General features: G+C 62.4%; 1 protein-coding gene across 3 annotated transcripts; it reads left to right on the top strand.

The window, feature by feature from the left end:
- The first annotated feature begins 364 nt into the window (after positions 1–364).
- On the top strand, positions 365–27,873 carry MAST3 (microtubule associated serine/threonine kinase 3). 3 transcript variants are annotated; one of them, XM_074565596.1, is made up of 28 exons: positions 365–476; positions 3,485–3,516; positions 13,544–13,632; positions 13,858–13,930; positions 14,108–14,128; positions 15,174–15,252; positions 16,089–16,246; positions 17,970–18,045; positions 18,428–18,637; positions 18,714–18,815; positions 19,064–19,196; positions 19,700–19,767; positions 20,160–20,245; positions 20,387–20,595; positions 20,933–21,071; positions 21,304–21,436; positions 21,551–21,716; positions 22,004–22,105; positions 22,345–22,467; positions 22,816–22,925; positions 23,067–23,212; positions 23,373–23,605; positions 23,711–23,911; positions 23,995–24,221; positions 24,346–24,468; positions 24,622–24,758; positions 24,950–25,131; positions 25,234–27,873. In XM_074565596.1, the coding sequence occupies exons 1-28, from the start codon at positions 438–440 to the stop codon at positions 26,244–26,246; spliced, it is 4,410 nt and encodes a 1,469-aa protein (XP_074421697.1). In that variant the 5' UTR covers positions 365–437; the 3' UTR covers positions 26,247–27,873. The 3 variants fall into 3 exon arrangements, with proteins under 3 accessions (XP_074421697.1, XP_074421694.1, XP_074421696.1); XM_074565593.1 differs by lacking the exons at positions 365–476; positions 3,485–3,516 and adding exons at positions 4,465–4,576; positions 5,222–5,311; XM_074565595.1 differs by lacking the exons at positions 365–476; positions 3,485–3,516 and adding an exon at positions 7,738–7,945.

Genomic DNA, 27,873 nt, shown 5'->3' with positions numbered 1-27,873 from the left:
TTCTGTGCCAGACCCATGCCAGGCCCACGTCATGTCATGCCGTGCCATGCCATGCCATGCTGTTCCATGCCAGCCCCATGCCATGCCATGCTGTGCCAGCCTCAGGCCATGTTGTGTCATGCTGTGCCAGCCCCGTGCCAGGCCATGCCATGCTGTGCCAGTCCCGTGCCATTCCGTGGCAGCCTTGTGCCGTGCCGTGCCGTGCCATCCCCACGCCAGGCTGTGCCGTGCCGTGCCAACCTCATGCCGTGCCGTGCCGTGTCATTCCATGCCAGCCCCGTGCCGTGCCGTGCCGTGCCAGCCCGGGCTCGGTGCTGATGCGCGTCCGGTGACGCGGCGGGGCCGCTGGGCGGCGCACCGGGCGGCGGCGGCGGGGCGGACCGGGCGCACCGGGCGGAGCGGGCGCAGCGGGCGGCGGCGGCGGCGGCGGCGGCGGGATGGACGAGCCCAGCATCCTGCGGCGCCGCGGCCTCCAGGTGAGCACCGGGGAGCGCGGAGGCGCCTCCCGGGGACCGGGCACCGGCAGCGGGGCAGCGGGGGCGGGAGGGAGCCGGGGGGGAGCCCAGCCCCGGGGAGCCTGGGGGGGAGATGGGTGCTGCGGGTGCGGGTCTGCAAGGGGTGGGTGCTGCGGGGGCGGGGGGTGGGTGCCGTGAGCGGTGGGTGCTCGGGGCGGGTGTGGGATGGGTGCTGTGAGCGGGAGCTGGGTGCTGCGTGTAGGAGACGGGGGCGCTGGGTGGGTGTGTGCGAGAGGTGGGGGCTGCCGGTGAGACGTGGGGGCTGCCGGTGAGAGGTGGGGGGCTCTGGGTGAGGGGTGGGCGCTCCGGGGGTGTGTGAGATGGGTCCTGTGTGCGTGAGAGGTGGGCGCTCTGTGCGAGAGGTGGGCGCGAGAGGTGGGTGCTGTGAGTGGGAGCTGGGTGGTCTGTGTGTGTCTGTGTGCGCGCGAGAAGTGGGTGCTGCGTGTAGGAGAGGGGTGCTCTCTGTGTGCGTGTGTGTGTGTGTGTGTGTGTGTGTGTGTGCGAGAGGTGGGTGCTGTGAGTGGGCGCTGGGTGCGAGAGGTGGGGGCTGCGCGTGAGCAGCGTGTGACGGGTGGGACAGGAGCTGAGCACCCAGCGCCGGCAGCGGGGCAGGGTACGACCCCCAGCCACGCCATGGGGTGCTGCGGGGGGGACACCCGCCTGTGCGGGGGCTGGGGGCTCCCACGGGAGTGCCATGGTCCCTCCGGCCCAGCACACGATCCGCTCCGTGCCAAACCGCTGTCCCAGCGCCGATTTGCCCCTCTGAGCAGCCGCCCCCTCCATCGCCCTGTGCTCCTGCTCCCGGCGGGGTGAGAGGCACCCAGCCTGCACCCGCTCCCCTCCGGGACCCCGGCACCCACTGCTGTGCTTGAAGGGGTGATGACCGCAGCCCCCCGCAGCTCGCAGAGCTGAGCGCTGAGCCCGATTTTCCGGGTGACCTCATGCCTCCATCCCCATCTGCCGAGCGGAGCCACGGTAACCGGGGGGCCCGGCCCGAGCTGTCTGGGCGGGTGGAGGATGGCACGGCGCTGCCTTCATCCGAGCTGGCAGCTCCGCGGGGCAGCTGCGCTCCGCTGCGTGCTCTGCCCGGGAAAGAGCCCTGCGCAGGAGCTGCCTCCCCATGGATGCGACGGATGGAGCCACGGCCGTGGGTGTCGCTCCTGGCAGTCCCTGGGGAGAGCAGAGCCACGGGCCCCGGCTGCCTGCCCCATGGCAGGAGGGGTGGGAAGGGGCTCCCACCAGGGAGCTAACCCCAGAGCGCTGAGCAGTGATGCTGTCCCCGATGTCATCCCTGATCCCACCCCCAATGCCATCCCCGCAGGCATCAGCTGATGATTATTCCTGGCTCCCACCGGGACCTGCTGATGCACCACGCTGGATGGGTGCATCGGGCACCCCGTGGGTGCTGGACCTGTGGCGCTGCCCCGCACAGGTCCCCAGGGCTCTCGGGGACACTCTGGCTGTCCCCAGGGTGGCAGCGTGGCCGGAGAGCCACTGGCAGTGACGGGTGTTGGGTGTCACAGGACCACCCTGCGCCCCCGCACCCATAGATGGGTGGGGAGGCCGCGCCACGTGGCGGGAGGGGAGCATGGGGGACAGGAGTATCTGTCCTCTGTCCCGCTGTCCCATCGGCACATGGCTGAGCAGGAAAACCCTCGGTGTGACCCTTCTCTGCCTCTTCCTCTGCTCGGGGGCTGGTGGCACGGCCCCAGGTGTGGGTGGGGGTCCAGGCTGGGTGACGGCAGGGCTGGCTGAGGGTGCTGGGGGACTCCTGCTCCATGCAGGGACCCCGCACCCCCTTCCCCAGCCCGGGCCTGGGGTCACTCGGTGATGGTGGGTGCATTGGGGCACTCACCTGCCCCCAGCACCCGCCCACGGCACCCACGCCACCCCGGGGCAGACAGACACCCGCGGGCCTCGGGGCTGCCGAGTCCCTGTGCGCCCAGGCGTGATGTCACCCGTTGCCATGGCGATGCTGCTGCATCACTGCGTTGCAGCGCGCCCCAACCCCGGGATTTCCGCAGGGGCTGCGTGGCGTGGGCAGCGGGACGGGCTGCAGGCACCCCGGCGGGGGTGTGGGGTCCGTGGGCGCTGCTGCGTGTCCCCACAGGGGTGGCAGCAGCCCCTGCCTGCGAGGAGCCCCCTGCCTGCGTGGGAAATGTGTCTAAGCTGCTTAGGGGTACGGGGCCAGCGGGCACTGGCAGTGGGCACAGGATCAGGGCGATGTTGGGGCATTAGCTGCCACATGCACCCATCACGTGTGCCGGCATCCCGCGGCGTGCCAGGCCAAACACCAGCCCCTTCATGCCGTGCCCCTCGCAGCGTGCCGGTGGGACCGGTGCCACTGTCTGTGGCGTGCCCGGTGGCACACGGATGGCCACCGGGTCTGTGCCAGAGCCGGCCAGTGCCCACCACACAGGAAGGATGGCGTGGGTCAGGGCTCCTGCCCGCACAGCTGCCCTTTGCCCTGTTGCACCACCTGCGAGCAAACAGCTCTTGCAAGAAATATTCCCAGCGGCTGGAAAAATAAACACAGCGGGGGCCACCACGGGCTCCCCACGCATGGGGTCGGGGGGACAGGGTGGGGGACAGGGCACAGCCACCACCCCGCGGCCACACTCCATCTGGGCGGCTGGGTGCTGCTCCTGCTCCACCACCCTCCTGCCCTCGCTCCCGGGCCTGGCCATGGGGCCACCAGCCCTGGGGACCTTGGAGGGAGATGTCCCCTTGCACTGACCCCGAGTGGGTGGTTTGTCACCCTCGGCCGTCATGGCAGAGCCGTGGCGTCCCAGGCACGGTGAGCGGGGACGAATCCTGCGGTGACAGCCTGGTGCCAGGGCTGGCTGTGGGTTGTGAGGATGCTGCCGGGCAAGTGGCCGTGGCTCGCGGGAGGTGGGGGTCGCATGCGTGGGCACCCCCCGATGCCTCCGGCGGTGCTCTGACCCTGCTTCTCACTTTTCTCGTTGCAGAAGGAGCTGAGCCTGCCACGCCGAGGACGAGCGTAAGTCCCCGAGCTGAGCCACCGGGATGTCACTGGGAGGGACGCGCTTGGGGATGTGGCACTGGCACCGTGGGGGGCAGCGGGGACGGGAAGCGGATGGCGCCAGGGCTTGTTGTGCCCAAATCCGGGGTGGCATCGCCGTGTTCTCTGATATTGGAGGGACCTGATTGTGCGTGTACCGGGGTGTACTGGGGCGTGCTCTGCTCTGCTGCAGGGGTACTGGGGTGCATTGACGTGTTCTGGGGTGTTGTAAGTGATACTGGGGTGTACTGGGTGTGCTGTGCTCTGCCGCAGGTGTATGGGGGTGTTCTGGGGTGTTCTAAGCGGTACTGGGGTGTACTGGGCTGTGGTAGGAGGCTGCTGCAAAACTGCGCTGGATTTGTGTTGGGGTGTGTTGGGATGTACTGGGGCTGTTACTGGGGTGGTGTGTGGGTGTGTGTTGGGCTGTACCGAGGCTGTTGCTGGGGTGGTGTGTTGGGGTGTGCTGGGGCTGTTACTGGGGTGGTGTGTTGGGGTGTGCTGGGGTGTCCCGGGGCTGTTCCAGCGTGTTTTGGGGTGTTGCGGAGGTAACGCAGGGGGGTCTTGGCACCAGGCTGGGGCTGTCAGGGGGTCACGGGGCTGTGTGCTGGGGGCACACAGGGGCTGTGCTGGGGGACACTGGGGCTGTGTTAGGGATGCACTGGGGCTGTACTGGGGCTGTACTGGAGCTGTGCTGGGGCCGTGGCTTCTCGGCACCGGCAGCGCCCTGGCACATTCCGGGAGCGGTAGGGATCGGGGCTGCCGCGGGACCGGGCCGGGTGCGCCGGTGGCCCGGGGGCTGCCGTGCCGAGCCGAGCCGAGCCGTGCTGTGCCGCAGGGGCGGGCCCGGGCCCGGCGGGCCGAGCAGGGAGCCCCGGTGGGGCCGCCGCCGCCGCCCGCCCGCGGGAGCCGCCCAGCGCGGGGGCAGCCGGTGCGGCGGCGGCGGCGGGGGGAGCGCGGAGCCGGGAGCGGAGCGGGGCGGTGGCGGCGGCGGCATGAAGTCGCGGCGGGACAGGCTGAAGATCCCTTCGCTGACCTTGGAGTGAGTCGGGGCCGGGGCTGGGCGCGCCGGTACCGGCCCCGGGGGCGGGCGGCGGCGTCCCGGAGCATCCCCGTCCCGGAGCATCCCCGTACCCCTGTATCCCCATCCCGCTGCATCCCCATCCCGAAGCATCCCCCTCCCGCTGCATACCCATCCCAGTCCATCCCCATCCCGCTGCATCCCCACCCCAGAGCATCCCCGTCGCCCTGCACCCCCCTCCCGGAGCATCGCCCTCCCGCTGCACCCCCATCCCGGTCCATCCCCATCCCGCTCTATCCCCACCCGCGGGCCGCAGGTCCCAGCCCTTCCTCCTACATCCACGGCCCCGGACCCTCCCGGTGGCACCCTCCGGTAGCACCAGACCACCCGGTGTCTTCCCCCTGCAGTGTCCCTGCTGTCCCCTGCGCTCTGCCTCCAGCTCTGCCCCTCTCCCCACCCTGCCCGGTCCCTCCAGCCCTGGTCCCCAGCTCCAGCCCTTAACCCCCTTCCAGCCGTTCCCCACTCTGCTCTTGGCCCCTGGCCCCCACCACACCCCCAGTCCGGCTGCGGGGCTGTGCCACCGGGGTGCTGTGCCACTGGGGTGCCATGCCACCGGGGAGCCCCCTGACACTCACTGACACCGCGCCGGCACGTCTTGCCTTGCAGCTTGTCTCCGAGCAGCCAGAGCCCGACGCTGCTGAGCCCCTGCAGCCCCTGCAGCCCCTGCAGCCCCTTACTAACCCTGCACCCCTGGAGGTAAGACCCCCCAAACCCTCCCCAGACACCATGGCCGCCAGCTCTGGGGAGGGGAGGGAGAGATGGGGAAGGGGGCAGGAAGGTGGGTCTCCCCCACCGGGGATGCCCTGGGAACCCTGAAAGCGTCACTGTCTCCTGTGGAACATGGGACAACGTGGCCGGGGTCTGTCCCCTGCCCTGTGCACCCTGAAAGCCTGGCCGTGCCGGTGAGCTCCGTCTCCGTGCCGACCAGTCCATTTCAGGGAGCCCCGATGGGAATGCCGTCCTGCTAGCTCGAGCTGAGGTTCCAAGCATCCTTGGTTTTGGAGGGTGGGGGGGCACCTGAAAATCGGAGGCCACGATGGGAGCAGGGTGGGAGCGGGGATGGTGCCTTCATCCCACCCAGGAGACCTCCCTCACCGCCTTTTCTGCTCCGCCGTGGGGGAAAGGGAGCGGGGGGGAAGCTGCTCTCGGGGGGTGGGTGCCCCCCTACCCAAAATGTTGCCAGCCCCTTTGCGGTGCCCCACTGGGTGCTGCCATCGCGGACGTGGGTGACCAGACCCTGCGGTGCGTGCCAGCTGCGCTCTGCCCCAGGGACAAGGTGCAGCGGGTGTGCTGGCACCCGGCCCTGTGACCTGCGGCACCCACGGGGCAGAGCCGCAGCCTGCCTGGCACCCGTGGGTGACACCGGGTGCCTCCGTCTGACTGCTGGGGAGAGCGGCTGGGACCAGGCGAGAGGGAACCGGCGGGAGCTCTGCCGCTGCTCAGCGACCCGCAGAGCCATTTGTTGCGGGCAGGCAGGAGCCGGGTGCTGCCTGCGCTCTGCCCACACACGGGGGTCTCTGCCTGCGCCCTCCCTCCCTGGCTGGCCACCCCTTGCCTGCAGCGACCGCGACACATGATAAAACAAGCACGGCCATGTGGTTGCTCGGCCCAGGCCTCTGGGAGGGTGTTTTTGGGATGCTTATGGTGGGGACAGGATGGGGATGAGGATGGGGATGAGGATGAGGATGGGGACGAGGACAGGCGGTCTGGCAGCACCCCGGGTGCCTCCATGTGTTGGTGTCTCATGGCTGCCAGGCAGGAGACGAGGGGAAGCGCAGTGCTGCCCTTTCGCCACACCGAAACCCTCCCCAAACCCACCAGCATCAGGAATTTTGGCCATGGCACTGGCCGGCTGCCGCCCGGCGAGCGTGGCAATGCCATCCCACGTGGCTCAGGAGGCTCCGCCAGCCCCGGCGTGCCACCACACGGGGTTTTGTCACCAGCACTAAGGAGGATGGGTGTCACTGGCTCTTTGCTCGGGATCTCCCCCGTTAAACATGAAAGCCGGCGTGGGAGGGAGGTTGCGGGGGGGTGGGGTTCTTGTGGGGTGCTGCTGGGCGGGTGCCCCTCCGAGCACGGTGTCCCGTGGGTGGCAGGGTGCCACTAGGGGACTGCTCCCACCGTGGGAGGTGCAGGCTTTGGGGTCACCCCTGATGACTTAGGGGGGGAGATTTGTACCCCCCTAATGCACAAGCAGTGGATGCTGCATCTCCATGGTAACATTGACCCCGTTTTGGGGTGCTGCCTTGTCTCTATGGCAACCCCCAGTCCCCATTTTTGGGTGATGCCCCATGTCTATGGTAGTCCCAAACCCCCATTTTGGGGCGCAGGCCCATCTTCATGGTAACCCTGACCCCATCTTGGGGTGCTGCCCCATTTCTATGGCAACACTGAGCCTCCATTTTGGGGTGCTGCCCTATCTCCATGGAAACCCTGACCCTGTTTTGGGGTGATGATGTATCTCCATGGCAACCCGGAGCTCCATTTTGGGGTGCTGCCCCATCTCCATGGAAACCCTGCCCCCATTTTGGGGTGATGCCCCATCTCTACAGCAACCCCAAGTCCGTTTTGGGGTACTGCCCCATCTCTATGGCAACCCCAAGCCCCCATTTTGGGGTGATACTCCATTTCCACGGAAACCCTGACCCTGTTTTGGGGTGACGACCCATCTCCGTGGTAACCCTGGCCCCATTTTGGGGTGCTGCCCTATCTCCATGGTAACCCCGAGCCCCATTCTGGGGTACTGCCCCAACTCCATGGAGACCCTGACCCGATTTTGGGGCGATGCCCTATCTCTACAGCAACCCCGAGCCATTTTGGGGTGCTGCCTCATCTCTATGGCAACCCCGAGCCCCCATTTTGGGGTGATGCCCCATCTCCACGGTAACCCCGAGCCCCCACTTCGGGGCGCAGCCCCATCCCTACGCTAACCCCAACCCCATTTTGGGGCGCCGCCTCGTTTCTATGGTAACCCGTTCCCCCCCCCCCCTTTTGGGGGTGCTACCCCCGTCTCCATGGAAACCCCGACCCCGTTTCGGGGCGCTGCCCGTTTCCACGGTAACGGCGGCGCCGCCGGGCGGGAAGGGGCGGGCGGCGGCGGGAGGCGGCGGCGGCGGCGGCGGGAGCCCGGCCCCGGCTCCGTTCCCAGCCCCCGGCGCGGTCCCGGCCCTGCCGGCGCCGCTCGGCCCCGCCGGTGGGTACGGCCGGGCCCCGGGGGCAGGAGGAGGGGGGGGTCCCTCCCGCCATGTCGGACCCCAGCTGCTGGGGAGCCGCCCCGCCCGGTTACCGGGGCCAGCGGGCCGCCGGCGCCCTGCTCCAGCGCTCCAAGAGGTACCGGGCTGGGGGGGGCCTGCACCGGGGCGGGGAGGAACCCGACGGTCGGGGGTTGGGAGGGACCGTGCGCCCGGGTGCGTGGTTTTGGGGGGGGGGGGCACCCCCGGTTTGGGGGGGTTGGGCACCGGGGGAGCGCCCCGGGGTGCATTGGGAGGGGGGGGGCGCTTTGCACCGGGGGCGGGCACACGGGGCTGGGGGGGGGGGCTGGGCACCGGGGAGCACCCCGGGGTGCGTGGTTTTGGGTTTTGGGTGCTCCGCGGGGTGCACCGGGGTGGGGGGTTTGGGGGGGGGGGGGTTTGCACCTGGGGGGGTTTATCGGGGTGGGGGGTTTGGGGGGGTTTGCACCGGAGGGGTGCACCCTGGGTTGGGGGGCTGGGCTGCGGGGGAGCACCCCCGGGTGCATGGTCTGTGGGGGGCTTTGCTCCGGGGGGGGGGAACCGAGGTGCTTGTGTTGGGCGGGGACGACACGTGTATGGGGGGGGGGGTGGGCACCGGAGGGGATGGTTTGGGGGTGGGTGCTGTGCACCGGTGTGTGTGGGTTGGGGGGTGTCTTTGCTCCAGGGGGGCACACGGGGTGCGTGGTCTGGGGGGGGGGGTCTGTGCGGTGGGGGCTGCACACACCCAGGTGTGTGGTTTTGGGGGTGCCGTGCAGGGAGGGTGCATCCTCAGAGCCCCAAGCGTGCCAGGGTGGGGTGGGCTGTGCACGGGGGGGGGGGGGACACACGGACGAGTGCCTTCGTTGGGACCCCAGTGCCATGGGGGGGTGCAGAGTTTAGGGTCCCCGGGGCATTAGGGGATGTATGTTTTGGTGAGCTGTGCGCCAGTCCCTGGGGGGGGTGTGTGTGGTTTGGGGCTCTTTGCAGCAGGGTGCGTGTTGGGGGGGGCAGGTCTTGCATGCACAAGGGGGGAAATGCCCCTGTGGTGACACATCCTGAGCCGGGGTGAGGGTCCCCAGGGTGCTGGAGGGGGGTGGGAAGGGGCCAGTCCCTTGCAGCCAGCCATGGGCACGACCGTGGGGGCCAAAGCGCTCGCACGCCCTTTGGCAGTGGGGCTGGGGCAGCGTCAGGGGCTGCTGCATAAAGGGGGTTCTGGGGGGAGGGGGGGGGGCCACCCCAGCTCTGCAACACCAGGCTCGGCCCGGGCAGGTAGGTGGGACGTGTCCCCGAGGGGGGGGACAGGCAGCGCTGCCGGCCCTGGGAGAGTTGCAATGACCCCCGCGGAGCTCCCCCAGGTGCGGGCAGTGGAGGCTGGCGCCTCCAGCCAGCAGATTTGGGGTGCTGTAGCCGACCCAGACATAAAACCCTTCCACGACTTCATATAAAAGAGGTGTTTAAGGCAGCGCGGGGGCAGAGGGGAGATAATTCCCATTGTCAAATGTCTTTTAATATTACCGTGGGCTGGCACAAAGCGACGTGGTTGCTTAGCAAATGAATCCATCCAGCGCCGATCCCAGCCCCGGGAAGGCACGTGCTTCGCCCGTTCTGCGGGAATTATGGCTGCCGGCGCACGAGGGTGGGCAGCGGAGACCCTTAATAAACAAGAAAAGGCCTTGGATGGGGTTTTCCAACCTGGCGGGGGCCGAGCTGGGGGGGCCCTGGGAGAGATGTGTAGTTGGAGCGGTGATCTAGGCAGTCATCTGTCTCCAGCTGGGCATGATGAGGCCGTAATTCTCACAAAGGGCAGAGGATTTGCTCTTCTTTCATCGATATTCCTAGAATCCACGGCGAGAACGGGTCTGGCCTATTTTACAGCGGGCAGAAAGCATATGGCGGTATTTAGCGGGATTAAGAGGTCTGAGAGATCCTAATTTCCCGTGGGGGGATGCTGAGGTGGCCGGCGCCGGGCAGGACGGCCGGTGGTTGGGTGCCTGATGGGGCTCTTCTCCTCCGCGGGTGCTGCATGCGGCTGTTCACACCTCGCACGCCGCTGGAAAACCTGCCAGCAGACGCCACAGGTACCATTTCCCACCCACTGATGGGAAACAGCGGCACGGGGACGGGCTGGGATGCGTCCCAGGGCACGGGGTAGTTTCTTTAGGCTGTTTTCTTGCAGCCCGAAGAAATGAGTCCGTCTATACCTGACTCATTACCCTGCAATTCCCTGCGAGGATTTGGGATTTTGCTCTTGGGAGGTGGCCGGCGCGTATCTCCGAGCTCCGGGGTGGGTTAATGCGAGCAACCGCAGCACCAGGCTTTCGGCTGGGGTGGGACGAGGGGCCGGAGCGGCTCCGCAGAGCGATGCCGGCTGCTTGCTGGGGTTGTGCATGGAGCGTGGTGTGTTTCGCCACCCAGACCCTGGTCCCCAGCCTCCCCCATCCCAGCCTCCCCCATCCCAGCCTCCCCCATCCCAGCCTCCATCCCCGCAGGCAGCCGGGCTCAGCCCCGTCGCAAGTCATGGAGAAGAAATGTCATGGAGAAACTTGGGCAGCTGCTTGTTTCAGTGGGTTTCGATGTTAAACACAAACTTATCGCACTGGAAACCGATTTTTCCAGGGCGCAGTGATCCATGGCACTTCCCCAAGTCTCCAGGCACGTGAGCGCCGGGCGCATGTTTGGGGAACATGGAGGAAAAATGTTGTCCGCAACCACGCGAAGGAGGGAGCTGGGAGCGGCGGCTCGTGCTCGTCATCACGCAGCCGGGAGCGGAGCCGCCCGCTTGTACTTTGAGACTGCGCCCGCTCCCTTATCGGCATGGCCCTGCCCTCGCGCCGCTCCCTGCACCCGCTCTGCCCCAAACACCCGGCTTTTCTGCCTGGCATTCACCCGCCGGCGGTGCCCGGCACCGGGCTGGCATCTGACGGATGATGCTCTGCCATCCCGGGAAGTTTTAGGGGTTGGATCCTGCGGGAGAGGAGCGGGATGCTGCAGCCCCTCCGTGCATTTCCCGGTGATGGTCCTGCTATCGACCGGCTGGGTTACCGTCACCCTCGGGGTGGCACCGTGCTGACTCCTTGCCACCCAACGCCGCTCGCCAGGATTCCCGGCAGAGCCATTTGCCGTTTAGAGACACCAGTGTCCTGCTGCGCAGCTGGATCCTGCCTTTCCTGCAGCTCCGAGGAGGCAGCCTGCGGAAAACTGCCAAATTTTGCTCTGTCTCCTGCCCACGGCCATCCCGGACACGCCGTGCCCAGGCTGGGTGCTGGTGGGGGTGGTGGGAGGTGCCGGTTCCTCCTCGCCGGCAGCCTCGGGGCGGGTGACACGTTATTTTGCTCCAGGCTTTGGGGTCACATCGGCTGTCACACACTTTCCGCGTCCTTTGAAATAAGTGCCGGCCGGCAACGGCAGCGCCGAGGCAGCGCGGGAGAGGCTGACGGCGATTTTCCACTCCATTTTTGGTACCAAACGTGCAATTGGGTGATGGAGGCAGGGAGGGCAGCAGCCTGAGCTCCTGCTTTCAGGGCTCGGCGGCTCGTTTCTAGCCCGAGGCTCGTTTCTGGCCCGAGGTTTCCGTGCGGTGAAGGATGGGAACCAGCTGTAGGTGATGCATCAGGCGAAGGGGGGTTAAAGTGGCGCAAGATGGTTGCAGAGCCGAGGGTGGAGCGCGCGGAAACAGGAAACGTTGGCCTCCCCCTGTGTCACCATTACGGGAACTTGCTTCACTAGGGGTTTGTTTTCACTTCCAAAACGAAACGGAGCGAGCAGGAGCGAGCCCCTCGTCCCCTGGGACTTCCCCTCCCTGCAAGATGTCCCCACGCGCACCCCAGTCCCCGCAGCAGGACCGAATGGCGAAGAAACACCAAAACTTGCTGCTCTTTGCAGCCCTCCTGGCTCCTAAACCTCGGCTGGTGCCGCCCTGCTGGCGGAGCGGGTTTGCTTGCCGTGCCTCAGTTTCCCATCCGGCGGCAGAGCCGGCGGCGGCTGCGGTTTGCTCTTGCTGCCGGGGTGGGTGCTGGGCTGTGTTTGCAGCTGTGGGTGCCAAAATGGGTGTTCAAGCCTGTGTTTAAGCACGAAAAAGCAACCAGAGGGGCCAAGGAGGGGCGGGAAGGGGTCAGTTTTTTGGGGGGGGATATTTCTGCCTCCCCCCTGGCATCACGGCTCGGCTGCGGTACGGAGCGGGAGGCTCCGATCCCCCCGAAGCTGCTGCAGCTCCAGGTGAGCTCGGGGCGGTCAGGGGGTGCGTGTCCCAGGGGGGCACCCAGGGACACGCTGGGTGCAGGGAGGGGTGCAGCCGACATACGAGGGGTTTGGGGGGGCCCCAAGCACCCTCCCCGCTCGCTGGCCTGGCCGAGGTGTTCAGTCTCCAGCAGAAGAGTTGGGGCTCATGGTTTTAGGGGGGGAGCAGGAGGACCCCCACGGCGGGGGTGGGAGACGCCAGCGGGAGGTGGTGGGGTGCTGGGTGTCACGTGCGAAGCTCTGACCACGCGTCGTTTGCCGTGCATCCGTGCCGCGTACGTGCGTCTGGAGGGGCGGAGTGTTGCAAAACGCCATCCTTTTCTTCTGGTTTTGGGGATCTGGGGAGGATCCCTTCACCCCGGGTTCATCCTCTCGGTTTTGCGGGTGTATCTGGCCACCGCACGATGTTAAAGGACGTCCTTTAATTAGCGGCATCCGCGCAGGTTCCTGTTCCCAGCCTGGCGAGGAAATTCAGTGTCGTCTTTGCAGAATTTGCAGCCTGAGGAAGCGCAGATGGAGGAAGGGGAAGGTTGTCCTCGTGCTCGCACGCCAGCCAGCACCAGCTCCTGCTCCGGGCTGTGGATATTTGCGGTTCCCTCGCAGCAGAGGGAAAGAGAACTTACAGGAGCTCATCACATTTTTACTGGAGTTAAAATGGGCTGCGTATGGCGGGAGTGGGGCTGCAGCATCCCTGCGGGCCGCTGGGCTGTTTGAGGCTCGACCACGCTTGCGAGGGGCTTGGAGAAGGGCTGAAAGGAAAGGAAAAAGGAAATTGCGACAAGAAGGGTTGAAATCTTGAGAGTTGGGAGGGTGGGAATGGAGATGGCGACACGGAAACTCCGTGCTTGCAGATGTGGCCTTTTGGTTGTTCCAGAGGAGCTCTGCGGGATGCCGGGATGGGAATTTTGGGGTGTCAGCGTGGACCCGCACACGGTGCCGCTTCCCACCCTGGTGCCGGCCCCTGTGGTGTCCTCCTGCTGCACCCCGGAGCGCGGCCGAGCCGGGTCTGCCAGGGCAGTCTCCGGGGGCCGGGGACCAACTCTCCTCCCCGCTGTGACATGGGGACCCCCGAGCGTAGGGAGATTTATAGGAACTGGGGGCACTTTCCACGCGATGGAGTGGGTCGGGTTGTGGCCGCTTGGCATTTCCATCGCTTCCTCCTTTTACATCCCTTTTTCTATTCCTGCCCTTGGCCCGTTGCTCAAGGGGCCGCCGGCCTCTGCCCTCCCCAGCGAGCCAAAACCAGAAGTGGGACCCGAACGAGACAGTTTGTCATTAAAAATAACTCTTTTGGTCCGTCTCTGGCAGTGATGGACTGGGGACGGATCTTCCCTGTGGCAGGAGATCCGTAATCGATGGGGTGACAGCAGCCGTGTCCCCTGGCACAGGGCATCACGTACAAGTGGACTCGTATGTGCCCCAGCTTGTCCAGCCCTGCCCGTTCTTTGCTTCCCCAAATTAATTCCGTCTTTTTCTTCCCTAGTTGCCGAAGCAGCAATAGGAAGAGCTTAGTGGTGGGCACCCCCTCTCCGACCCTCTCGCGGCCTCTTTCCCCTCTCTCCGTGCCGACAGGTAAGGGATGTCCCGGGGGATGGGTTGAGCATCTCCCAAATTTACCCGAATATTTTGCTCCTTCCGCAGCACCTTCTCAGCAGCAGGGGGCTGGGTGCCTTTTCCAGGAGGAAATAGCTTGGGATGTGATTTGCCCCCCCTTTCCCCTGAAGGAGCAGCCCGCGGCACCCCGGCCATCGTGCCAGGGCGGGTAGCGGGGTGACTTTTCCCCCTTTCTCCCCACAGCCGGCAGCAGCCCCTTGGACAGCCCACGCAACTTCTCCGCCAGCACCTCCATCAACTTCCCCTTCGCTCGCAGGTGAGCTCCGTGCCCCCTCCCAGACCATTAGCGTTCACTCGTAATTATAATCTGCCAGCCGGGACTGTGCTGTCGATCTCAAGTGATGTGTTGTGATTTGTTTTGCTTTTTATTTCTCCCCGATTTTCGCCCCGGCGTTGTTTGCTCTGCCGTGACTGGTGCCTCCCACCACCCCAGCCATGCTCCTCGGACTGACAGGCGAGTACCGGGCAGGGGCTGGGGCATCGCCACGGCCCTTCTCCGTGTGCATCCCCGGGTGGGAGATGTTCCTCTGGCACCGGGCTCCCTGCAGCTCTGGGAGCAGAAATATCCCTGTTCCCATCACACCATCCCTGGCCACGAGGCCAGGCCCAGCTCGGACCTTCTCCGAGCACTCCTGGTGGATGCTCGCCAGATATCCAGGGATGGCAGCTCGGCCAGGTCCCCACGGAGGCCGATCTCGCTGCATCCCCTCCCCAGCCCACGCTGCTCAAGCCAAAATCCCATTTAACTAATTAACTAATTGCACACATGGGGGCAGATGGCTGATTTTTAACCCATTGATCGTCACATGGAAAAAAGCCGGAGGCTTACGGATGGTTTTCACGCTTGTAACGGAGCAAAAAGCCAAAGCAGGGGTTTGCGAGCCCTCTGGCAGTGCGGGCACGCGGTGGTGCCGGTGCCGGATCCGGCACCCCGCCAGCTCCCGATGGCCTTGGCCCCACACGGGAAACAGCAGCGGGAGGTGAAGGGACTCGTCTTGACCTGGACATTGCCCCGTCCATTAAAAACATCCCCAAGAGGAAGCATTCGCCTACGTATGAGCGTTTCCCTTCCTGTTTATAGCCGGGCTCTGCTCCACGGCCCCTGCCGTCTCAGGACGGGTCTTTAGCAATCCCCATTTCTCATAGGACAGAGTCCCAGAAGGCTGGATTTATCTCTAATGAAAAATCAGATTCCTGCTTCATTTTTTTTTCTTTTCCATCTGAAACATATTCACCACCCAACCGAGCCCCAGTGCTCTCCCTTCACGGGGACCCTGCTCGCTGTCACTGTCCCCGTGGACACTTGCAGAACAGCCCCTCTCACCTGCAAACCCCTCGTATTTCACCCAATTTCAGTCCGTTATGAAAAGAGGTTTCAGGGCTTTATTACTCAAGCCAAACCTGCGTCCTCTTCCCCATTCTTATTGCTCTGATGTTATTTATTTGCATTTAGACGTTGTTGTTTTTCCTGTATGTGACCAGCACGTTTGCACTCGCAGGGCTGATGGCAGAAGGTGGTCACTGGCTTCGCTACCCTCCTCTGGCTATGGGACCAACACCCCCAGCTCCACTGTCTCGGTAATGTTTGCTTTCTCATGGCAGCAGGCGAGAAGAACCCAAAACCCTTGATTTTTGGTGAAATGCTTCCTGAGCCCTGTGGCATCGGTTCCTAGGCATCCCATTACTGAGGACCATGCTCTTTAGCTGTATCGTCCTTTGCAAACGTGCTTTTAAGAAAGGCATGGAGCCAGTGAGCAGCTTACAGCATCCCTGGGGGCTACAGCATCCCGTCCCTGGGGGTTACAGCATCCCCGGGGGGTTAGAGCATCCCATCCCTGGGGGTTAAAGCATCCCATCCCTGGGGGTTAGAGCATCCCGTCCCTGGGGGTTACAACATCCCTGGGGGTTAGAGCATCCCATCCCTGGGGGTTAGAGCATCCCTGGGAGTTACAGCATCCCTGGCGGTTACAGCATCCCACCTCTGGGGGTTTCAGCATCCCTGGGGGTTAGAGCATCCCGTCCCTGGGGGTTAGAGCATCCCTGGGGGTTAAAGCATCCCATCCCTGGGGGTTAGAGCATCCCTGGGGGTTAGAGCATCCCTGCATGTCACGGGTCGAGTGTTCATGAGCACATCCCAACCATGCAGGGGAACAGCTGGGCAGGAGCCACCTGGGATGCTGCGGGTACAAGGGACGGGGCTCCCTTGGGGAGTTTGGGGTGGGAGTGGGCAGCACAGACCTCCCCAGGCTGCCCTTGCCATCCCTATTTCCCGTTACCAAGCACAGAGCATGCTGCCCGTCAGTGTTTCCAGCCTCCTAAGAGGCTCTGAGGAATGTTTTCCTCATGGACTTGCCGGTTTCCACCCCAAGCCACAGATCCACCTCCTGATCCCCTGCGTCTCCCTTTCTTTCCAGTCGTCTTCGTCCTCCCAGGAGCGCCTGCACCAGCTGCCGTACCAGCCCACCCCCGATGAGCTGCATTTCCTTTCTAAGCATTTCCGCAGTACGGAGAGCGTCACGGACGAGGAGGGGCGGCACTCGCCCTGCCTGCGCCCACGATCCAGGAGCCTCAGGTAGGGCACCAACTGTGGGGAGCACCCACGGCGCTGCCGGGACAATGCACCGGGTGCCGGCACATCCAGCCCCTCCTCTGCCCTCTCCTGAGCTGTTCCTGGGACGTCCTGGTGTTGACTCATCCCAAGGTGTTGACCCCAATATAGAGTTTTCCCCTTGCAGGGGAGTGGAGAAGCTGTGGCTTGAGGTGGGAGATGCCCCATCCCTGGAAACACCCAAGGTCAGGTTGGACGGGGCTCTGAGCAACCCGATCGAGTTGTAGATGTCCCTGCTCATGGCAGGAGAGTTGGACTTGATGGCCTTTAAAGGTCCCTTCCAAACCAAACCATTCCATGAGCCTATGATCCTAAGCTCTGTGATTTTGGGCATTGGAGTCTGGCTCTCAGCATCTTCTCGGCTGTTGGGATGTGGCATTGCTCTCCTGGCGGCCGACGGCACCTGGGAGTGAGGTTTCCTGGGGCTGAAGCTGGAGAAAGTGGGACTTGTTCCAAAATAGTTGGTTTGCAGCTTCTTGCTCAATTGTCTCAAAGGTTTCGGTGGAGAGAAGGGGCCCATCGAGCAGAAGCCCGAGCGGTGGCTGTCCTTGTGGGGCATGGCTGGGAGGGCACCAGCCTGACCTGCCATTAAGAGGTTAAAAATCCCATTTCTGGGCTTGGCTCGGAAACATCGCCCACATTTGCTGGGGCTGAGCATCAGCCGGGCCTTTGCCCCTGCAAAGAACAAGGAGTGCAGGTGGACGGGCATCTGTGGGCTGGAGAGAGGAAAATCTGGGGAGACCATGGAGCCAGTGGCCGTAGCGTCGTGCTGACGCTCTGGACCTGCCAAGCTCCGTGGTGCTGCTCCAAGACCGTGTCCCATGCAAGGAGCCGGTCACGTTTCCACTTGTCCAGCACTGGGAGCTTGAGCTTTTTACAGGGAATGTTTCAGTTAAATCCTTTTTTCCCTCTGAAAAAGCTCCCGACCCTCTTTGCACCGGAGGCAGAGCCGTAGCCCCGCGTGTTGCTGGCTGAAATTTCATTAAAATGAGATTAATTATCTGACAAGGGTTTTGCAGGTGGCGAGGTTTTCACCGAGGAGGTGCCAGCTCTGCGGTCGGCACAGCACGGCAAAGGCTGAGCTGGGGCTGGGCTGGGGCTAGCAGCGAGTGGCTTGGGTCTGGTTTTAATCACCCCATTTATTATATAGCAGTTAATGAGCTGCTGGCTGCTCCTGCCACTTGCTTTGCATAACTGGATCACCAGGCAGGGGCCTAAGGGAGCCAAAGTTGGGTGGGGGTAAGAGAGAAACCTCGGTTAATGAAGGTTCATGTGTCCACCATGGGATTTGGTTGGGTTTTTTTAGCTGGTGAGCTGCAAAACGGGCAACGATGGTGAGGGACTGTGGGATCCAGAGGAAGGAAAGGATGAGCTCATTCCTCAAAGCCAAGTCAACCGATGGACCAGTTTCTCAGCTCTGGATTTTCAAGTGACTTGAGTTGACACCTGGGTTTGTGGGAGGTTAACCTTCCCTGGACCAGGTCCCAGGGACCTACAGATCCATGCATGGTGGGAGGGATGCTGCTGGAAGTGCTGGCCCAAGGCTGATGGCTCTGCTCAGGTGACCTTTAACCGCTTGGATTGAGAGTTAGGAGGACGGAACAAATTGCTCTCCAGGGGCAGTAGCTATTTACATAGATGTCAATGACTTGGACCTCGTAACACAAGTGGCTTCCTCCCTCCACAGCCCTGGACGGACAAGTGGAACGTTTGATAACGAGGTTGTGATGATGAACCATGTCTACAAGGAGCGGTTCCCCAAGGTAACCACTGGGACTGGGGAGGATGAGCATGTTAGTCCCTCCATAGCATCCTGACCGTGTCTTCTTCAGAACAACATCTCCTCCATGCTGGAATATAAAATGTACGGGTAGATACCCAGGGATGGGAGTGTTGAGGACACAGGAAACGTGGTAACAAGGCAGGGACCTGCAGGTCTGCATCATCACACATGCAGGCAACGATCTTTAGAGACTTCGGTGGAGCTTTTCCAGCCTGCTGGAAGCTGGTTCCCAGGTGGGACCATGATGTGCACATGAATATTGGAGCTGCAGGATGTGGCAGCATGAGATCCTGGCTGGCCAAACCCAACACCTGGTGTGGGGGCACGTGTTCTCAGGCATCACCATCCATTCTGCCTTGCAGGCCACGGCCCAAATGGAAGAGCGTCTGCAGGACACCATCACAAACTTCTCTCCAAGCAGCACTCTGCCCCTGGCAGACGGGGTGCTGGGCTTCATCCACCACCAGATCATCGAGCTGGCCCGCGACTGCCTGGCAAAGTCCCAGGGAGCTCTCATCACCTCCCGCTACTTCATGGAGCTGCAGGAGAAACTTGAGAAGATGCTCCGAGATGTGAGTGTGGGGCAGTTCCCTGCCCAGTGCCATCTCCTGAGGCCACTGCTAGATGCCTGGCTTCTGTCTCTGGCAGGCTCAGGAACGTTCGGAGAGCGAGGAGGTGAAGTTCATTGACCAACTGGTGAGGAAGCTGCTGATCATCATCTCCCGTCCTGCTCGCCTTCTGGAGTGCCTGGTAAGACGTGGCAGCTCCTGATGTGTCTTGTCTTTCATGGTCTGTGCCCGCTCGGAGAGGAGGCAAAGCCTTTAATTTTTTCCATCGACCCTTTAATGGGGAACAATGGGGGAATGATGCTAGAAACAGGAGAAGAGCGTTTAGTCCAGAGCCTGTCCCCAGTTACAGGTGTCACCTGCAAGGCTTAGAGGAAACGCTTAACCCTGTAAGGTCTCGCTCCTCAACTGTGCTTGGTTTTCCCCATCCAGGAGTTTGACCCAGAGGAGTTTTACCACCTCCTGGAAGCTGCAGAAGGTCATGCCAAAGTTGGCCAGGGAATAAAGACCGATATTCCCCGATACATCATCAGCCAACTGGGTCTCGTCAAGGACCCACTGGAGGGTAGGTAACTGCTTGGGTTTGTGGTCTGCAGTGGGATGTGGACTCCCAGTTTGGCCACTGGCGAGCATGAATGAGCACTGGGAGGGGGCAGGGGGACCGGCAGGGCTGAGCTGGTGTCATGGGGTGGGTCACAGCAGGACCAGGACGGTGTCCAGGTCTCCTGGCCAGCCCCGCATCCCTCGTTATTGCTCCCAACACATTCATCAAAGTAGATTAAGCTCAAGAACGCTTAATCCATAGGAAGCCACGACCCTGGGGAGGGGAACCATAATCCCCAAAGAACATGGGAATGACTATGGAAAAAAGAGAATTATATAAATGTTTAACCTCGTGTTGAACCTCTTAACGCCGTGACCTGAATTTCTCCATACGATGGCTCGAGAAAGGCGTGTGGCTAAATCCCCGCGGGATCTCCGAGTTGGGAGGGAGAGTGGGGTTGGTGGGGGGTTCTTTTGGTGAGGGTTGAGCATGAAGATGGTGAGAAACATCCCTGTCTTCTACAGAAATGGTCCAGCTGGATCACTTTGACAGCGGGAACACCATCACACCGGAGAACGACGATGCCTGTGAGGTGAGCGTGGTCGTACCTGCGTGTCCCACTTGCTGCCTCCAGCTTCATGCTGCCTCACCCCACACCAAAGCTCCTTGCAGCAGCTCTTCTGCTGTCTTAGGCCGAGAGACGTTAATTCGAGTTGTCCCCAAGGGTGACTGCTGTATTCAGGTGTAATATCTCACAGTCCCTCATCTGGCTTCCTAAGTGGACAGAGCTGAGTGTGCTCTTGATCTGCAGAGCATCGTGGTCTTCTGGTTTGGGGTTTGTGGCTAGAGAGGGCTCAGGGAAGGATGTCCTCTGGCAGTGAGGAGCAATCGGAGGTGATATGTGATGGTGCTTGGTGAATTCCTGCCTGCACTCAGAGCGCCGGCATGCCGGGAAATGTTGAAAACCTTCTGTGTCTTCTTCAGAGCCAGCCTTTGGCCACTGCTCCTCGGAGGAAGCCTTGCGAGGGGGACTTTGAGACCATCAAGCTGATCAGCAATGGGGCTTACGGGTGAGTTGGGAAGTTCCTAACATTTGCCTTCATCTGTAAACATCTCCAAAGTCCTCGCCATCTTAGTCCCGTGGTGCTGCGCAGTCGGTCCTGGTGGTTGGAGGACATGTTTTGAGGTCCAGCCATTTCGCTCCCCGCTAGGGCCGTGTACCTGGTGAGGCACAGGGAGACACGGCAGCGCTTCGCCTTGAAGAAAATCAACAAGCAGAACCTCATCCTGAGGAACCAGATCCAGCAGGTGTTTGTGGAGAGGGACATCCTCACCTTCGCGGAGAACCCCTTCGTGGTCAGCATGTTCTGCTCCTTCGAGACGAAGCGACACCTCTGCATGGTGATGGAGTATGTGGAAGGTGAGAATGGGATTCAGGGCTCGAGGGAGGCGGGGAACATCAACGTCTGAGCATCGAGGTCACCACCTGGATGTCAAATGCCCTGCTTTGCTCCAGGGAGCAGAGGGAAGCATGAGGAGATGCTTTGGTGATCCTGAGTCTCACCTTGATGGAGGTGGTGGCCATGCTCACCTAGGAGAGCGTTTGTGCCCCATGCCTGGGGATCAACGCTGCTCCAAGGAGGGACGTGAGGGTCTGGCTGGGAGCCTGCTTGGCAGGAGAGGCAGTGTCGCCCTGCCCAGTGACCTCCCTGCCTTCTCTGAGCCCCCTGTGCTCAGGAGGACCCATGTCCCCACAGGGGGGGATTGTGCCACGTTGCTGAAGAACATGGGCCCACTGCCTGTCGACATGGCGAAGATGTACTTTGCTGAGACTGTTCTTGCGCTGGAGTATCTCCACAACTACGGCATCGTCCACCGGGACCTCAAACCTGACAAGTGAGGACATGGGTCAGGTCTGAGGAAGGATGGGGTTGGGTTTGGGTAGGGAAGGGAGAGGGACTGATCCAAGCCAAGAGGATAAGGCAGAATGAGGTTGTGGGGTTTGGTGCCCAAAGACCTGGTTCTGTGTCATTGCACCAGGACCAGAGGTCTTGGGGTCCGACTGGTCCTGCCCAGGTCTCCCCAGAAGCAAACAGCGTCGTTGCAGGGCGTCTGTCTTCTCTTGCAGTTTACTCATCACCTCCATGGGCCACATAAAGCTGACGGACTTTGGTCTGTCAAAGATCGGCTTGATGAACATGACCACGAACCTCTACGAAGGTCACATGGAGAAGGACACTCGGGAGTTCATGGACAAGCAGGTATGAATGAGATCCTGCTCCGCTTGGCCGATCTGCCATCACCGGGGACCGGGAAAGCCTCGGGACCTGTTGCAAAGGTCGTTGCAGAGGTGTCAGCTGCTGCTTCCCACACAGGTGTGTGGCACTCCGGAGTACATCGCCCCAGAAGTCATCCTCATACAGGGCTACGGGAAGCCTGTCGACTGGTGGGCCATGGGCATCATCCTCTACGAGTTCCTGGTGGGCTGCGTCCCCTTCTTCGGAGACACCCCCGAGGAGCTCTTTGGGCAGGTCATCAGCGGTGAGTGTCGGTGGCAACTTTGCTCCTCACTTCGCTCTCCCCAGCAGTCATGGCTTGTCCTTAACACGTGGAGAGCTTCATTCCTTCATTTTATACTTGGCTGAATGGCGAGGAGGCTCCTCAAGCTTTGATTTCCCAGTTTGGGAGGATGCTTTCATCTGCTGCGGCTCCTGGGGGACTTCCCTCTTGCCCAGAAGTGACTTTTCCTGTGACCTCATGTCATCACAGCCCCCATTGTGTCCAAACTCTTCCAGCCACTCCAAACTCCTTTTCCTTTTTCCTTGCAGATGAAATTATGTGGCCGGAAGGGGATGAGGCTCTTCCTGCGGACGCCCAGGACCTGATCACGCGGTTGCTGAGACAGTGTCCCCTCGAGCGCCTGGGCACCGGTACGCGTGGCGGCCCCCTGATTCACGTCAAGCTGTTTGCTGAAACCAAAGCGTGTCCTGCCATGTTGAGGATGCTCGGAGGAGGTCCTCAGCTCGGGGTTCACCCCAGGAAAGCTGCACAGGGCTCCGGCTTTAAGCCATTTTCTCTGTGTGGAGGAGAGACCGTGCCGTTTGGGATGGGAGCGGGAGCGTCCCGGATCCTGCCCCGTCCCCTTGACGTGGGTTTCTCTGCCTGGCAGGGGGTGCGCACGAGGTGAAGCACCATTCCTTCTTCCTCCACCTGGACTGGAACGGGCTGCTGCGGCAGAAGGCCGAGTTCATCCCTCAGCTGGAGTCGGAGGACGACACCAGCTACTTCGACAGTGAGGCCAAATCCACCCCCTTTCCCCCCCTCCGCCAAGCCGTTAGCCCAGCTGCAGGTTGGATGATCCCGCGGGGGACGAAAACCTCCTGGGTGAAGTCAGTCGCTTTATAGCCAAAGTCACGGAACAGATGCAGTCCTGTTCCCAGGCTGCTCAGCTTTACCAAAACCCCTTACTTTCTCATGCCAAACCTCTCCTGGGATTTGGGACCGGGCTGTCAGATGCAGTCCTGGTGGGCGCGGGTCCCACCGGGTGCCCGCGGGCAGGCGGGACAGGGTGCGTTGCAGGCAGGACAGGGTGTCTGGCAGGCAGGGTGACAGCTCTGCCTGCTCTGGCTCTTGCTTGCAGCTCGCTCCGAGAGGTACCGCCACTTGGATTCGGAGGATGAAGAAACCAACGACGAGGAATCGTCCGTGGAGATCGGGCAGTTCTCCTCCTGCTCCCATCGCTTCAGCAAGGTGCTCCAATCCTTCCTCTGACATCCAAAATGATGGATGCTATGGCCAGTGTGGTTGTGCCGAGCATCGGTGTTCTGGCTGATGCCAGAGCACCTGGATTCCGAATTTCTGCTCCTTGCTGACGGCTTGTCTCCTCCTCAGGTGTACAGCAGCTCTGAATTCCTGGCGGCTCACTCCAACCTCAGCCTCTCATCCTCCGACCGGAGTCACAGCGAGGACAAGGAGGAGCGATGGGACAGGCACTCGGGAGACGAGGAGAGGAGCCGGCTGGTGGGCGCAGAGCCCCGGTGCGTGGTGAGACGGGGATGCAGCGCTGATGGGGGCTTGTGTCAGCACTGGGGCTTTGCAGAGGCATCGGTGGGACATGTCCTGGGGTGCCGCAGTGGCTCGGTGCCGTCCCCCTCGCCCCTTTTTCCTTGTCCCGAGCCCTCCTGCTCTCCCACACAGGCTCCGCTCCTGGACGTCCTGCAGCTCCACGCCGTACACCTCCCGGCACGAGCGAAGCCGCAGCCCCGCCGCGCTGCCCAGCACCTACAGCCTGGACACCATGCCCAAGTTTGCCTTCTCCTCGGAGGATGAAAGCCCTTGTGTGGCGTCCTCCAAGCCAGAGAGACCCAAGTTTGTGCTGGGAGACCCTGATGTGGGGACCGGTAGCACGGTGAAACCGTCGGCGTTATCCGGTGCGTAGGCTGCAGGTGTGGGATGCTCCGGCGCCAGCCAGGGTCCCACATGGCGTGGGGTGGCTTTTCCACATCCCCAAACGCTCCTTCCTTCCCTCTGCACAGCCGATCTCGTCAGCCTGAACCGCATCCGCCTCCGGAGCAACAGCACCGGCACCAAAAACTCGACTCCCCGGGGCCTGGAGCCGGGCAGGAGCCGTCGGCTGAGCAGCCAGAAGGACGTGCCGGACAGGCAGAGAGCCTCGCAGGGCGGCCGCGTCCCCAAATCCGCCTCCGTCTCAGCCCTGTCCCTCATCATCACATCAGGTCCGTGTGCCACGCGGTTTATCCTGCCGGATGGCGGCTGCCGCGTGGTTTTCCCGGGCTGAGCCGGCTTCTCCCGCTTGCAGACGACTTCGGCGGCGGCACCCTGATGAGCCCTATCTCCCCCCACTCCCTCTCGTCCAACCCCTCTTCCCGCGACTCCTCCCCGAGCCGGGACTCGTCCCTCGCCATCGCCAGCCTGCGGCCCCCCATCATCATCCACAGCTCGGGCAAGAAGTACGGCTTCACCCTGCGAGCCATCCGCGTCTACATGGGTGACAGCGACGTCTACACCGTGCACCACATGGTCTGGGTAGGTGGCCTGGGCTCCGCGTGGGGAGGGACTGGCAGTGCCGGACACCACTTCTCCCAGTGGGAAAACCCTGGGAAGAAACTTAGGTTTGTATCCAAAGCAAACCTTGGTCTTTCGATCGCAGAGCGTGGAGGAGGGGAGCCCCGCGCAAGAAGCGGGGCTGAGAGCGGGCGACCTCATCACACATGTGAACGGCGAATCGGTGCTGGGTTTAGTTCACCGGGACGTCGTCGAGCTGCTGCTGAAGGTGGGTGACTGGCACCGCGCTGCTCGCCCGGATGGCCCCCGACACCGGCGCATGGGTCCTGCGGCTCCCCGGCATCGCCTCCACCGACAGCGGAGCCGGCAGCCCGTTGGGAGCCGGTGCCTGGGCTGCAGCGACTCGTTTTCTGCCCCTCAGAGCGGGAATAAAGTGGCCCTGAGGACCACCGCCCTGGAGAACACCTCCATTAAAATCGGCCCCGCTCGGAAAAACAGCTCCAAGACGAGGATGGCGCGGAGGAGTAAGAAGAGCAGGAAAAGGGACGGCCAGGACAGGTGGGTAGAACCGGGGCAGGATAACATGGCATTTGTCCCGGTGTGTGCCATACCGGGGAGGGGATGCTCTGGCTCTGCCATACCCGGGGGGTCCAGCGGGGTCTGGTCCTGCTGGGCAGACTCGCGGCCACCAGCTTTAAGGAAAAGCCAAAGCTCTTCCTTTCCCCGCCACCTTTGTGTGTCCCCCCCAGGAGAAAATGCCTTTTCAAGAAGATCTCCAAGCAGTCCTCGGTCCTGCACACCAGCCGCAGCTTCTCCTCCGGTCTCCATCACTCGCTGTCCTCCAGCGAGAGCCTGCCGGAGTCCCCCACGCACAGCCTCTCCCCGGGCCCCACGACGCCCTGCCGAAGCCCCGCTCCCGATCTCCCCCCAGGTACCCCAACCCCTTGCGGGGGGGGATATTTGCTGCGGGCACGGCGGGGATGCCACGTGTCCCTCCATCCCTGGCCGTGACTTGTTTCTCTTTGTGTGGCAGATGCTGTGTCCCCGCAGAGCACCTCTCCCTCCTCCAGCACCCCAACGTCACCCGCCGGCCACGTGCGCCCCAGCTCCCTGCACGGCCTGGCGCCCAAACTGGGTGGGCAACGCTACAAAGTGGGACGGCGCAAATCCACCAGCAGCATCCCCCCCTCGCCCCTCGCCTGCACCCCTTCCTCCGCCCAGCGCCCGCCTTCTCCCCAGCGCTCGCCATCCCCGCTCCCAGGGTACCCCAAAACCCCCCATTCCTTCCAGGGAAAGACCCTGTCCCCCCCCACCATCGTCCGGCAGAGCTCACGACCCCGCAGCGCTGACTGCCCCCGCTCCCCCCTCCTCAAACGCGTCCAGTCGGCCGAGAAGATTGTCACCGTCCTGGCGGAGAAGAAGACCGCCGGCGGCCGCAAACTGGGGCTGGAGATGCCCACGATGGACGGGGAGGTCATCGGGGAGGGCGAAGCGCCAGCGTACCCCGGGGAACACAGTTATCACCCCACCGGCTCCCGGCTCGGGGAGAGGCATGACCGGGACCAGGAGATGGTGGTCATGCGGCGCTTGAACCTCTCCGAGCGCCGTGACTCCTTCAAGAAGCAAGAAGCGGTTCAAGAAGTGAGCTTTGATGAACCGGAGCCGGCACCGGCAAGCGAAGACGGTGGCAAGAGCGAAACCGGGCAGGGCCCAGCTCTGCGGTGCGGCGGCACGGAGCCAAAGCCGAAGCCCAGCCCGGTCCCGCAGATCGCAGTGCAGGGCTCCGAGAGCGACGAGCAGGAGCCGGCGGTGGCCGAGTGGGAATGCCAGGGCTCCTACCCCATCGGCCACACCGAGCAGCCGGACGGCAGCATCTCCTTGCCGCAGTGGGATGGGTACGAGCATCGGGACCGTGGCTGCCGGCACCACTGGAACTGCGGGGAGAGAGCAACCAGCCACCGGCAACCAGCGCGGGGCCAGGAGCCGGGGGGGGCTCAGCTCTCGGCACCCCGGGGCAGTGTGTGGAGCGGGGCCAAGCACGCCTGAGCCCCACACCGGCACCTGGGAACGTTTCAAGGTCCCCGCAGCATCCCACCGCCTCCCAAAAAACCTATCCCGCGTGGCATAGCCCTGAGAGAAACGTCCCCGGAGCCGTTGTGGACGTCGGCGCTGGCCGGGCTGGCTGCGCCCCGGCACTTCCAACCCCCACGAAAGGCTTTTTGTACTCCCTGAAAGATGCTCATATTTTTATAGAGACGCGGGAGCTTTTCTGGCGGCGGCATTTCCCCGGCAGGGCCCCAGCCTTTGTGTATAGAAAGGACTCGATGGAAATATTCGTTAATTAATTTATTACTTTTTATAAGCTAAACGGGCAGTGCAGGACCGTCGCAGGGTCCCACCCAGCCCCGGGGGGGTCCCAGGCTTTTCCACGATGACACGCTGTTTTCTAACCTCGTGAAGAACCACTCGCTTTTTCTCAGTTTTTAACTTTAGTTTTAGCTGGAAAAAACCCAAAACTCCAAAGAAACCCCCATTGGGGGGGTAATTGTAATATTTAAATTTAAAAAAAAAAACAAAACCCACAGCAACCTCCCCCAGACGCTGGCAGCCCAAGCTGGGATGCATATGGGTAATTTTATATGCATATGGTTCATCGTACGATGGTGCATATGGGTCATTTTATAAGCGTATAGCAGATGTAAAGGTTTTAATTCTTTTATTCGGAGCCTTTTGGAGCCACTCGGCTCCATCGGCCCTTCCAGGCGGGAACAGCAGAGCCCTCCCCCTGGGGTCAGCAATCGGATGCGATTATTAATGGCATTTTTAGGGTCGGTTTTTGCTCTTTGCATTTCTTCTTCCACCACATCCCGTGGTGTTCATTGCTCGCTGCATACGGACATCTATAGAAACCCAGTATTTCTTTTTTTAAAAAAAAAAAAGAAACCACAAAACCCACCCAACCCAGCGAGCGCCTGTGCTGCTGCTGCTGCTTCATTTCGAATTTGGAAATTTCACCCCTCTCTTTCCCCCCGTCGCTTTTTATCCAACAAACTCTGGCTCAACCCAGCATTTCCGCCCCCTTTCTACTGTTTTCTATGATAGAAACGTTTCCATTTGATAATGCATGTACCGGCTTTTCCCCCCGCTGCGGTTTGCCACCCCGGTACTTTGAGCATCGCGCCGGTGATGGGGGGACCAACGCCAGTTCCCCCCCCGCAACCCCCCGCCATCGGGCATCACCGTACCACCGCCAACGGGCCCATTTCCTACCCCAGAGCAGCTGGCGGATTTTTCGGCTGTATGTTGGATTATTTCGTGCGTGTGTGGTTCGTGCCAGACTCCGGATCCTGCATCTCCCCCATTAAACTGGCGCCGTTTACACCCCCAAAACGAGCAGCAGGAGCTGCTCAGCGTCTCCTTTGCTTCTTCCGCCGTCTGTGTTAAGGTCTCGGGAAGGCAGTGGGGTTTGGGGGAGACACCGGGCACCCCTTGCCCACCAGCACTGCGGGAAGGGGGGCTCAGCCGTGCGCCGGTGCATGGATAGGGTGGGAAAAGGAATTTTTTAATGGAAAACGTCTTAAAAGCCAAGGGGCCCGTGTCTTCCTGCCCAGTGTCCGGCTCTGTTCTTACCTTTGGAAGTTTTATGTTGTATTAAAATTGTTCCTTGCGATGA

This window comes from Larus michahellis, chromosome 23 (genome assembly GCF_964199755.1).
Source record: "Larus michahellis chromosome 23, bLarMic1.1, whole genome shotgun sequence".
Classification (NCBI taxonomy): domain Eukaryota; kingdom Metazoa; phylum Chordata; class Aves; order Charadriiformes; family Laridae; genus Larus; species Larus michahellis.
This window is presented reverse-complemented; position numbering and strand designations above follow the sequence as displayed.